This window comes from Oryctolagus cuniculus, chromosome 20 (genome assembly GCF_964237555.1).
Source record: "Oryctolagus cuniculus chromosome 20, mOryCun1.1, whole genome shotgun sequence".
Classification (NCBI taxonomy): domain Eukaryota; kingdom Metazoa; phylum Chordata; class Mammalia; order Lagomorpha; family Leporidae; genus Oryctolagus; species Oryctolagus cuniculus.
In genome coordinates, this window is record NC_091451.1 from 19,333,134 (window position 1) to 19,346,330 (window position 13,197).

Here is a 13,197-nt window from a genome sequence, read left to right on the forward strand (position 1 = left end):
TTATTGAACATTTTGACAAATATTTATTTTTGTAAGCCTAAAAGTGATTCTTTGAAAGTTTAAAGAAACTTGACCAAAAGACAGTACAAAAACACTGGCACTTGAATGTTGAATGTCACCTTATGCGTGAAATTATATATTTCGGGGTAGTGTGAGCTTTTAATGTTAAGTCATATTAAACTTTTTTTTTTTTTTTTTTTTTTTGGACAGGCAGAGTGGACAGTGAGAGAGAGAGACAGAGAGAAAGGTCTTCCTTTTTGCTGTTGGTTCACCCTCCAATGGCCGCCGTGGCCGGCACACCGCACTGATCTGATGGCAGGAGCCAGGTACCTATCCTGGTCTCCCATGGGGTGCAGGGCCCAAGCACTTGGGCCATCCTCCACTGCACTCCCTGGCTACAGCAGAGAGCTGGCCTGGAAGAGGGGCAACCGGGACAGAATCCGGCGCCCCGACCGGGACTAGAACCCGGTGTGCCGGCGCCACAAGGCGGAGGATTAGCCCAGTGAGCCGCGGTGCTGGCCAAGTCATATTAAACTCTTAAGTCAAATTAAGCAGACCCGGCATTGGCAGTGTAGCCATAACTTTCTGATGTTAGTAAAAACAAAATTGGCTACTTGAAATTAAATCATGCCAAGGTTTTGATACACTTGTCTTAAGATATTAATGAAACACTTCAAAACACTGAAACAAAGTGTCCAGATTCTCAGATGTTTGTTGTGTGAGTTTTGTTTAATTGTGTGTATTTTTTTTTCAGTGAATGTCTCCACATTGCAGTCCTCAAACATGTGGTTATCTTTGTTGTATTGGCATAATCAGTGACTTGTACATTCAGTGATAGCATTTGAGCAAGTTTTATCAGCAAGCAATATTTTCAGTTAATAAATAAGGTTTCAAAAATCATGTAAGAATGGGTTTAAACTTACTGAATGTAAAGATTGAACCTCAAGTCACTGTAGCTTTAGTAATTGCTTATTGTATTAGTTTAGATGCTAGCACTGCATGTGCTGTGCATATTCTGATTTTATTAAAATAAAAAGTTGAACTGCAAAAAAAAAAAAAAAGAAAAGAAAAGAAAAGAAAAGAAAGAAAGTGGAGCAGGGTCCAGCACTGTGACTCAGCAGGTTAATGCCCTGGCCTGAAGTGCCGGTATCCCATATAGGTGCTGGTTCAAGACCCAGCTGCTCCACTTCCGATCCAGCTCTCTGCTGTGGCCTGGGAAAGCACTAGATGATGGCCCAAGTCCTTGGGCCCTGCACCCGCATGGGAGAGCTGGAAGTAGCTCCTGGCTCCTGGCTTCAGATCGGCACAGCTCCAGCCGTTATGGCCAATTATAGAGCGAGCCATCGGATGGAAGACCTCTCTCTCTCTCTCTCTCTCTCTCTGCCTGCCTCTCCTCTCTGTGTAACTCTTTCAAATAAATTAATAAATCTTAAAAAAAAAAAAAAAGTGGTGCAGCTGAGACTCAAACTGGCGCCCATGTGGGATGTCAGCATCACAGGTGGCAGCTGTACCCATAAGCTATAATGCTAATCCTTCATCGAGTCTTTCTTATGGAAATTGAAATGTGTCCAGCTATGTGTGTGCTAAACAATTCTGAATTGTATCCTAGGCATTTTGAATATTATGAACTTTGCTGGTGTTTAAATCTTATGGAGAAGGGCCAGCACTGTGGTGTGGCGAGTAAAGATAATGCCTGCAAGATTGGCATCCTGTGTGGCACCAGTTTTAGTCTCAGAAGTTCCATTTCTGATCTGGCTCCCTGGTAATGTGCCTGGGAAAGCAGTGGGGGAATGGCCCAAGTTCTTGGACCTCTGCACCCACCTTGAGACCCAAATGAAGCGCCTGGCTTCAGACTGGCCAGCTCTGGCTGTTAAGTCCTTTTGGGATTGAACCAGATCCAAGATCTCTTTCCCTCTCTCTCCTCCCCCTCTCTAACTTTGCCTTTCAAATAAATATTTTTTTAAAAATCCTGTGAAGAATATTGATAGGTTTTATTGGCCAGTCTTTCTGTTTGGGTTAGGCCACAGGTAGCAACCGGCCTTCTGTGGGCTGTGGTTACGGTGTCAGTTTAGTCTTCAAAACCTTTGTGATGCTGCTCAGGTATGTCCTGTGTGTCACCCAGTCACCAGGCTGAGACTCAAGTGTTGGCCTGGAATTGAGTTGTCGAAGTCCATGCGTGCCGTTGAGGGTCACGCGCACGTGCTCACTGAAGGGATGGGCCCGTGGGTTTACAAACAGCCCGTGCTTCTTTGGACTTCTCCCTGTCCAAGCTCTCCTCGTTGTTTTCTGGTTTCTCTGGGCTTTTCTTTTCCCTTCCTCCAGCCAGAAAGCTGGGCTTTATTTTCCTAGTGTCAGGGCCAAGATGTGGAAGGAAAGAGAAACAAAGCAAGGACTGTTCACCCCTCTCTGGGAACTGTAGCTCTGCCAGTCAGAAAGAAAGGTTCCCCTCCTAATGAATTTTAGGTTCCTGCTGCCCGCATTGCCGTCATCACAGGATTTTAGGGGTTTGGACATGAAAGAATGAAAGAAATGCCAGAAAAATTAAAGTGATTTTCATTTGCTCTCTGATTGCTAGGAGACCCCTTTGCTGCTCCTCTAGCCATAGCTGGGGACTCTGGAGCTCCCGTTGTCATGCTAGTGTGTGACCTCTAGGTGGAGAGGGGGCTCTTTTAGTCCTCAGTAGTTGTGGCGTGCTTTCTGTCCACATTTGGTAGAAGCTGCATTCAGGAGAGATAGGATGGAATGTGCTTATTCCACCTATCTAACAAGGGTCGTTTGGATATTTATAGCGTTATTTGGGAGCCATACAAAATTATCAGCTTAAAAATTAACCTGTTAGGGGCAGCATTGTGGTGCAAGAGGTTCAGATTCCACCTGCAACTCCAGCACTTCACTTCTGATCCAGCTTTCCACTAAGGCACCTGGGAAAGTCATGGAGGATAGCCTGAGTTCATGAGAGACCCAGGTGGAATTCCAGGTTCCTGGCTTGGTCTTGGCCCAGTCTGGCCTGTTAGGGCCATTTGGGGAGTGAACCTACAGGCAGTTCTTCTTTTTCTTTCTCTTTCAAATAAATAAATACATCTTTAAAAAAAAATAGCCTTAGGCTTGCATTGTGGCCTAAGGGGTTAAGTCACTGCTTGCATTGCCAGCATTGCCAGTACCCCATATGGACGCCAGTTTGAGTCCCTGCTGTTCCACTTCCGATCCAGCTCCCTTCTAATGCGCCAGAGGATGGATCAGGTGCTTGAGCCCCAGCACCCACATGGGAGACCCAGCTGAATTCTTGCCTCCTGGCTTCAGCCTGGCGCAGCCCCAGCTGTTGTGTCCATTTGGGGAGTGAAGAACCAGATGGAAGATCTGTCTCCCTCTTGCTCTCTGTAACTCTGCCTTTCAAATAAGTAAAAAATCTTTTAAAAAAATATACTGCGGCCGGCGCCTCGGCTCAATAGGCTAATCTTCTGCCTGCGGTGCCGGCACACCGGGTTCTAGTCCCGATCGGGGCACTGGATTCTGTCCCAGTTGCCCCTCTTCCAGTCCAGCTCTCTGCTGTGGCCCGGGAGTGCAGTGGAGGATGGCCCAGGTCCTTGGGCCCTGCACTCGCATGGGAGATCGAAAGAGGCACCTGGCTCCTGGCTTCGGATCAGCGCGGTGCATCAGCCTCAGTGCACTGGTCGCAGCGGCCACTGGGGGATGAACCAATGGCAAAGGAAGACCTTTCTCTCTCTCTCTGTCTCACTGTCCACTCTGCCTGTCAAAAAATATATATATACTGCTATACATTTATTGAATTTCAGTTCCACCTGGAGTTGCATTGACATGGCCAGGCCACGTGATTTCCAGTGCCTTATGTGGCACATAGACCAGGCGGTCCCCACCCCAGTTTAGAACCTATATTAATGTATTTTGCATTCATCCAGATTTCCACACTTATTTGTTATTTCTGTATTGTTTTGTGTTTGTTAATGTTCAAGTCTTAACTAGACAGTTCTAGGCTACAAGTTGTTTACTTTGACTCCTAATATAAAGTACAGAAGAACTGTAGAGTCAGAAATTCAGAAACCTGCCAGAACCTGTCTGGAAATAAACCTTGAGGATTTCTCCTATCAATAGTTGGTTGTGCAATGTCTATGAGAAGCCCAAGAAGCTAGAAAACAAACAGCTTAAAAAGACAGGAACAAAAAGAGCAGTTAATTAGTACATATCTAGTACACATTTCTTGTTACAGGTGGAACTGAAACTTAGTGAAGTCACATGGGCCTGGCTTGCGTAGTTCAGGTTGTGGGGACGCAGTAACTGTCGTATACTGCAGCAACAGTCTTTTCTTTCAGAGCCCTTGGCACAGGAAAGCTGAACTTTCATTTTTGCAATATGAGAAAAACTCATTTTACTGCTTAATGTTCTGGAAAGAGGAGACTTTACCTGGCTCCTGGCTTTGGATCAGCCCAGCTCCGGCTGTTGCGGCCCATTGGGGAGTGAACCAGCAGAGAGAAGACCTTTCTCTCTGTCTCCCTTTCAACTGTCTGTAACTCTACCTCTCAAATAAATAAATAAAATCTTGGGGGAAAAAAAGAGGGGGCTTTAAATTCATTTAATAATTCAGAAAATCTTAACAGAAGTGATTAACCTAAATAGGAAAATTGTTTACAAACATTATTACAGGCAAAGGCTAATGTTTAAGAACACTCACAAACATGCTACTAAGAACTCATAAAAACCTGAGTGAATTACAAAGGAAACATAGAGGGCAGGTAAGTAGATAGATGGATGTGTGTGTGTATGTGTGTGTGTGTATGTATAAGTAGACTTCCAAAAGTTCATGGAAAATGAAATTAAAACATTAGTTTATTTTGGTGCAAAAAAAAAAATTGGAAATCCATGCACTGCTTTTTTTTTTTTTTATTTGACAGAGTTAGACAGTGAGAGAGACAGAGAGAAAGGTCTTCCTTCCATTGGTTCACCCCCAAATGGCCGCTGTGGCCGGCACTGTGCTGATCCGAAGCCAGGAGCCAGGTGCTTCCTCGTGATCTCCCACGTGGGTACAGGTGCCCAAGCACTTAGGCCATCCTCCACTGCCTTCCTGGGCCACAGCAGAGAACTGGACTGGAAGAGGAACAACCGGGACTAGAACCCGGCACCCATTTGGAATGCCAGCGCCGCAGGCGGAGGATTAACCAAGTGAGCCACAGTGCCGGCCCCTCTTTTTTTTTTATTTTATTTTTTTATATATAATGTATATCCTCTCTCTCTAAGAGCCATTTATTTATTTTTTTAAAGATTTACTTATTTATTTGAAAGGCAGAGTTACAGACAGGCAGAGGTATTTATTTAAGAGAGAGAGTGACAGAGAGGAAGAGACAGAAATAGATCTTCAGTCTGCTGGTTCACTCACCATATGGCCAGACTGAAGTCAGGAGCCTGGAACTCCATCCAGGTTTCCTACGCGGTTAGCAGGGTCTCAAGCCCTGGCCATCTTCCACTGTCTCTCCAGGCACTTTAGCAGGGTGCTGGATCAGAAGCAGAGCAGCCAGGACTTGAGCTGGCACTCTGACATGGGATGCTGGTGTCACAGGTGGCAGCTTTCCACACTGGCCGCGATGCCAGCCCCTGAATGCTGGGTATCAGTTATTTTTATTGTTCATTTCAGAAACATTACAGAATTCCTCCATTGAAAATGATGTTTTAGAGTTTAAATATCACTTGTTGATTCTGTTGATAATATTGCTATTTTAAGAGACATTCTTTTTAAAAATTTCATCTGTTTCTCAAGATCTGTTTGTCTTGGAGAAGTTTCTGTTGTGGGAGTGTTTGAGCACTGAAGTGTTCCATGTAAGTGTGCTCTGATCCGGTTTGGGTCCTGCCATATGAAAAGCAGAGCATTAGCAAATAGGCTTTTTTGAGTAGGACATTTACCTCTTTAAAGGGTTCTTGAGTTTTGTTAATTATATTGAAATGTGTTCTTTTCTAGGTTATCCATGCCTGGCTTATTGTTTCATCTCTATTATTGCTGTTCTTTTTTTCATTCATTTATTTGGGGTAAGTGACAAAATTTCTCTTTTTCAGAGATTATCTCTATTTTGGGCTCCTCAACTGTCTTTAAAGCCATGTATCTTATTGATCTAATACTCTTATCTCATCATAGTGTCTACACGTATGTCGTAGTTGGTGCTTTATAGTGACAAGTTAATATAATCAGTAGGGACATTGTTTTGTTGGTCCTTGCTTATAATTGGTGGATGTGAAGGAAAGACTTAATTCTAATCTTTTTAAAAATTTTCTGTATTTCTGGTTGAAATCTGTAAATCAGAATGTTAAAAAAGGTTTTTAAGAAAGCACATAAACATAAATTAATTGATGTTAAAATTTTTCTTTTGTTTTTATTGGTCTTTCTTTCAAATGAAATCTTAGGTGAAATTTTCACATTATAAGTTAGAAAAATGTAGAGGTGCTCCATTGATGGGAATATGGAGGCTCAGAGGTGTGCCATCTTGGCATTTTTCTCCATGCCGGTGGCAGAATCCACTGTGCTAACTCTTAAATTGGAAACAGAAGCAGTAAAACTAATAAATAAATTTTAAAATAATTATTTGGAATGATAAGGTAGAATAACCACAGACAAAATAACAACTGTGAGAATCTGTGTGAAATGGATAATTTTTGTGGAAAAAAAAATGGATTACCAGAACTGACTCCTGAAGAAATGGAAAATCTACACAGAGCAAGTAAGAACTACAAAAGTTGTTAGGATTTTTGTCTTGCTTCTGCTAGTACCAGCAACAGTATCATGCCCCAGGAGTTTCATGGCACAGGCTATAAAACCTCTGAGGATGGGGACTGGTGCTGTGGCTCAGCGGGTTAAAGCACTGACCTGAAGCGCCAGCATCCCATATGGGCACCAGTTCTAGTCCTGGCTGCTCCACTTCCGATCCAGCTTTCTGCTATGGCCTGGAAAAGCAGTGGAAGATGGCCTAAGTGCTTGGGCCACTGCACCCATGTGGGAGACCCAGAAGAAGCTCCTGGCTCCTGGCTTCAGATCGACGCAGCTCCAGCCGTTGCGGCCATCTGGGGGGTGAATCAGCGGATGAAAGACCTCTCTATCTCTACCTCTCTCTGTAACTGTCTTTCAAATAAATAAAATAAATCTTTTTTTAAAAAAAGAAAAACCTCTGAGGATGAATAGCTAATACTGTTTCTTTTCTTTTTTTCTAAAGATTTATTTCTTTGAGAGAGTTACACAGAGAGAGAAGGAGAGGCAGAGAGAAAAAAAGAGGGGTCTTCCATCCACTAGTGCACTTCCCAGTTGGCCACAATGGCAAAGCTGTGCCGATCCAGAGCCAGGAGCTTCTTCCAGGTCTCCCACGCGGGTGCAGGAGCCCAAGGACTTGCACCATCTTCTACTGCCTTCCCAGGCCACAGCAGAGAGCTGGATCAGATGTGGAGCAGCTGGGACTGGAACCGGTACACATATGGGATGCCAGCACTGCAGGCGGCGGCTTTACCAGCCACGTCACAGTGCCGGCCCCGCCAACACTGTTTCAACTGTTCCAGTACTTAGAGAAGGAGTAAAGCTTCCAGATTGATTTTATTAAGCCAGCTTACCTTAAGTTATTGAGAAAAATACAACTATAGGCCAATACTATTTATTAATGCCAAAAGTATAACTAAATATCAACCAATAAAATTCAGCAGTATGCTATAAGAGTAGTTTGCCTTCACAGCCAAATGCAGTTTGTAGAATGGAAGACTAGTTCATTGTTAGGAATCTCAATATGAGTTGCCATATTAGTAACTCCTCATCTGTGTAATGCTAAAAATTTGATAAGATTCAATACCTGATTTTAATCAGAAACTTTAATAAATAGGTGGTCACTTCCCTAACTTGCTGAAAAGTATGAATCTCATTATTTTAAAGATTTATTTATTTATTTGAAAGTCAGAGTTACGCAGAGAGAGAAGGAGAGGAGCATGACGGAGTGGGTCTTCCATCCGCTGGTTCACTCCCCAATTGGCTGCAATGGCCGGATCTGCATTGACCTGAAGCCAGGAGCCACAAGCTTCTTCCAGGTCTCCCACATGGGTGCAGGGGCCCAAGAACTTGGGCCATCTTCTACTGCATCAGAAGTGGAGTAGCGGGACTCAAACCAGTGCCCATATGGGATGCCGGCACTGCAGGCAGTGGCTTACCCACTACGCCACAACACTGGCCCCTTTTTAAAAATATATATTTCTTTATTTGAAAGGCAGAGTTACAGAGAGGCAGAGGCAGAGAGGAAGAGAGATCTTCCATCTGCTGGTTCACTCTCCAGATGGCTGCAATGGCTGAGCTGAGCTAACCTGAAGCTAGGAACCAGGAGCTTCCGCCAGGTCGCCCACGTGGGTACAGGGGCCCAAGCACTTGGACCATCTTCTACTGCTTTCCCAGGCCATAGCAGAGAGCTTTGTCAGAAGTAGAGCAGCCGGGACTCGAAATGGCACCCATATGGGATGCTGGCTCTGCAGGCAGCAACTTTACCCACTCCGCCACTGCGGTGGCCCCTGAATCTCATTCTAAGGGCTAATATCTTCAGTGGGAAACTCTTGGAGCTGGTCTGGTAAGGTCAGGAAGAGGGGGAGTGTTTCCATTACCACTGTTGTCTAAGTTGTTCTGACAGACACAGCTAAGTGAAAAAAAGAAGTAAGGGTTGTGTAATTTGCTTTTCCCACTACCCCACAGCACTGGCCCTGGGCTATGTCATTTGTAAAAGATGGGATGATTTTTTCACTTTGAGAACTCACCAAAAAGCAACTAGAATCACTCAGTGACCTGGGTAAGCAATGAACCGTAGAACTAGTATTCACAGATTAGTAGGCATCACAGAAATACCTAGTTAGAAAGTGTGATGAGGGGCCGGCGCTATGGCACAGCAGATAAAGCTGCCGCCGGCAGTGCCGGCATCCCATATGTGTACCAGTTCCATTCCCAGCTGCTCCACATCTGATCCAGCTCTCTGCTATGGCCTGGGAAAGCAGTGGAGGATGACCCAAGTCCTTGGGCCCTGCATCCGCGTAGGAGACCTGGAAGAAGCTCCTGGCTCCTGGCTCCTGGCTCTGGATTGGCACAGCTTCGCCGTTGTGACCATCTCGGGAGTGAACCAGTGGATGGAGGACCTCTCTCTCTGTCTCTACCTCTTTGTAACTCTTTCAAATAAATAAAATAAATCTTTATATCTATCTATATATATACACACACACAGTATTACAATATGGAAGGAATTTTTTTAAAAAGATTTATTTATTTATTTGAAAGTCAGAGTTACAGAGAGAAGAAGCAGAGAAAGAGGCCTTCCATCCGCTGGCTCACTCCCCAACTGGCCGCAATGGCCAGATCTGCACTGATCTGAAGCCAGGGGCAAGAAGCCTCCTCCGGGTCTCCCACATGGGCACAGAGGCCCAAGGACTTGGGTCATCCTCCACTGCTTTCCCCTGCCATAGCAGAGAGCTGGACCATAGCAGAGAGCTGGATTGGAAGTGGAGCAGCCAGGTCTCAAACCAGCAGCGCCCATATGTGATTCTGGCACTGCAGGCCAGGGCATTAAACCGCTGCACCACGGCGCCAGCCCCTGGAAGGACTTTTTAAGTGTGATACAAAACCCCAACACATGAGGCTGGTGCTGTGGTACAGCAGGTTTCAAGTCCCAGCTGCACCACCTCCAATCCAGCTCTCTGCTTTGACCTGGGAAAGCAATGGAAGATGGCCCTTGTCCTTGGGCCCCTACATCCACATGGGAGACCCAGAAGAAGCCCCAGGCTCCTGGCTTTGAATTGGTGCAGCTCCTGCCATTGTGGCCATTTGGAGAGTGAACCAGTGGATGGAAGACCTCTCTCTCTGCACCTCTGTCTCTTTGTTTTTTGTTTGTTTGTTTGTTTGTTTTTTGACAGGCAGAGTGGACAGTGAGAGAGACAGAGAGAAAGGTCTTCCTTTACCATTGGTTCACCCTCCAATGGCCACTGCGGCCGGCGCACCATGCTGATCCGAAGCCAGGAGCCAAGTGCTTCTCCTGGTCTCCCATGTGGGTGCAGGGCCTAACGATTTGGGCCATCCTCCACTGCACTCCCTCCACTGCACTCCCAGGCCACAGCAGAGAGCTGGACTGGAAGAGGTGCAACCGGGACAGAATCGGAGTCCCGACCGGAACTAGAATCCAGGGTGCCGGCGCCGCAGGTGGAGGATTAGCCTATTGAGCCGCGGCGCCGGCCGCGTCTGTCTCTTTGCAGCTCTGCCTTTCAAATAAATAATCTTTAAAAAAATTTTTTTTAAAAAATCCCAAACACATAGAAGATAAGATTGACATGTTCATCTCCATTAAAAAATATTCTGAGGGACAGAAAATAAAATATACATGATGAATAAATCAAAGGATGAGTGGCTAACTGCTAAACATATTTTTTATTCATTTCATATATAAAGGCTATTTTCCTTTATATATAATGAACCCCTATTTGGAAGTAAGGCCATCAATTTAACAGAAAAAAATTGGGTAAAGTATGTGGGAAAAATACTTAACCAAAGAAAAATACAAGTTACTATTAAAAATCTGAAAATATATACATCTTGGTCGTAAGATTAAAGCTAGTTAAAACTATATGTTGGGGGGCCAGCGCTGTGGCACTGCGGGTTAAGGCCCTGGCCTGAAGCTCCAGCATCCAATATGGGTGCCAGTTCTAGTCCCTGCTGCTCCACTTCCGATCCAGCTCTCTGCTGTGGCCTGGGATAGCAGTAGAAGATGGCCCAAGGGGTCCCCTGCATCCATCTGGGAGACCAGGACTGGCTTCAGATTGGCACAGCTCCAGCCGTTGCAGCCAATTAGGGAGTGAACCATCGGATGGAGGATCTCTCTCTCTCTCTCTCTCTCTCCCTCTCCCTCTCCCTCTCCTCTCCTCTCTGTGTAACTCTGACTTTCAAATAATGAATAAAGCTTTAAAAAACAAAACAAAACTGTATGTTCGTTGGCTAAAGATGACTGTCCTAAAGAGTTGAGAAAAGGTACGGTGTGAACCTTGGCTGAGGGAGGCACCGGCTGCTGGCAGAGGGCACGCACAGGGCCTCACAATGGGAAGTCATGAACCACGTACTGTCAGAGAAAACTTAACAGTTTTGGAGATTATAATCGAAAAATTAACCAACTTCCTGACCCAGAGCGGGATCTGCTTCAGCATGGCTCAGCATATGTTGGAGTTAGTGCTGCTGTCGCCTGACAGCACCCAGTCTTTCTTGGCGCGTCTTGAACGTGACACGTGCTCGTACAGCTGCTGGCTTACCCGTGGCCGTGATCTCATTCTTGACAGCACATGTGCCTTACAGAAGTTTCGTAAGTTTTCCTTTGAGTGCAGGTGATTTGAATTGTGAAACCTGTGCTGTAACACGGAGTGGACTGGTTGGTCTTGTTTTTGGTGGTTTGTACCCTGTTTTTTTGCCATACCTGTGAATGGCGGCCTAGCAGCCAAGTATCAGTCAGCTGCTGCCAGAGAAAGGAAGCATCGTAACCTACTGGCGTAGAATTTCAAAACCTGTCTAGAGAAAGATAGTATTTCCCAATTTGCTTCAGACTGTGTTTGCAGCATACATTGGGTCTAGACAATATAAACCACTTTTAATGGCCCTTCAGTTATCTGAACCTGGCATAAAATTGCACTGATTTTTAAGCAAATATATGTACAAAAATAAAATGGTGAAAATAACCTGTACCTAAGATTATGAATATACAAAACTGTAATTTATCATGTGAAGTACAATTTTGGAACTTAACAAAAGATTATACAAAGCAACAAAAGCCTGAACTCCAATAAAGGTTATCAACTTAAGAAAAAAAAAACTATATGTAATGAAGATCATAAGTTTGTAGTATATTAAGCTGGCAAAGATGCAAGGAAATAAGCACTCAGGTTTTGTTGTGTCACTTGCAGTAAGAACAGTTGACATATCCATTAAGATCTTAAAGCACATATTCTAAGCCCAGTGATTTATAGGGGTACTCATTATGAAAGAATAAAATCAACCTAAATGTCCATCAGTAGAAAACTGGTTAAATAAATGATATATCCATGAAATAAAGCCATTACAAAGAGTGAGGCAAGGGCTGTTGTTGTGGTCAGTGTGTTAAGCTGCGGCAATGCCCAAATTGCCACATCAGAGCCCTGGTTTGAGTCATAGCTTCTCTGCTTGCAATCCAGCTCCCTCCTAATTTGCCTGATAAACAGTGGAGGGTGGCCCAAGTCCTTGGGCCCCTGCCACCCACGTGGGAAACCAGGATGGAGTTCCTGGCTCCTGGCTTTGGCTTGGTCAAGCCCTGGCCATTGCAGCCATTTGTGGAGTAAACCAGCAGATGGAAGATTCCTCTCTCTTTTTCTCTCTGTAGCTGTCTTTCAGATAAATAAATAAATAAATCTGAAAGCAAAAGCGTGAGGCAGCTCTGATATACTGATGTAGAAGGTTTTCAGTGATGGGGCCAGTGGGCCCTGTGGTGTAGTAGGTTGAGCCTCTGCCTGTGGCACTGGCATCCCATATGGGTGCTGATTTGCGTGGCTGCTCCTCTTCCCATCCAGCTCTCTGCTATGGCCTGGGAAAGCAGTGGAAGATGACCAAATCCTTGGGCCCCTGTGCTGCATGGGAGACCCGGAAGAAACTCCTGGCTTTGAATTGGCCCAGCTCCATCTGTTGCGGCCATTTGGGGAGTGATCCAGTGGATGGAAAACCTCTATCTTTCCCTCTGTCTACAACTCTGCCTCTCAAATAAATAAATAAATCTTTAAACAAAAAGTTCTCAGTATTATTGAGAGAAAAAGCCTCATGTGGAACAGCATATGTGATATATTTGAGTCTAATAAAAAATTATGTGTTATTTGACACTTTCTGAAGTGTACTCATGGAATTAATAGAGATTTCCTGAGCAAAACTGGAACAGATTAGGGAGGGAAACTTCCTTTTTACAGCATTTGTTGTGAATTTTGTATCATACGCATGTGTTACCTAATGGAAGATTAATAATAGTTTGTGGATTTTTTTCAGTTCTAAGACATCTGAAATGCTTAATGCAAATAGATACACTGTCCAGAAATTTCAGCATTCACTTTATTTTGGAATTTCAAAGTGGGGGAGGACTGATTCTGGAATCTGCATGCTTGAATCAATTATTTTATTTTTTTCTTTCTCTTAAGCTACCA

The 13,197-nt window shown here is 44.5% G+C and overlaps 1 protein-coding gene and 1 pseudogene across 7 annotated transcripts in view; both read left to right on the forward strand.

Annotated features, from left to right (window-relative positions):
- PSEN1 (presenilin 1) overlaps positions 1-13,197 on the forward strand; it is an 84,832-nt gene that overhangs the window by 43,738 nt on the left and 27,897 nt on the right. For all 7 annotated transcript variants that reach the window (XM_002719669.5, XM_017349401.3, XM_070065199.1 and 4 more), the window contains exon 6: positions 5,966-6,033. In XM_002719669.5, the coding sequence (XP_002719715.1) occupies positions 5,966-6,033 (68 nt within the window). The remainder of the gene's footprint in view (positions 1-5,965; positions 6,034-13,197) is intronic.
- Positions 10,935-11,812, forward strand: LOC138847218 (transmembrane protein 126A pseudogene; annotated as a pseudogene).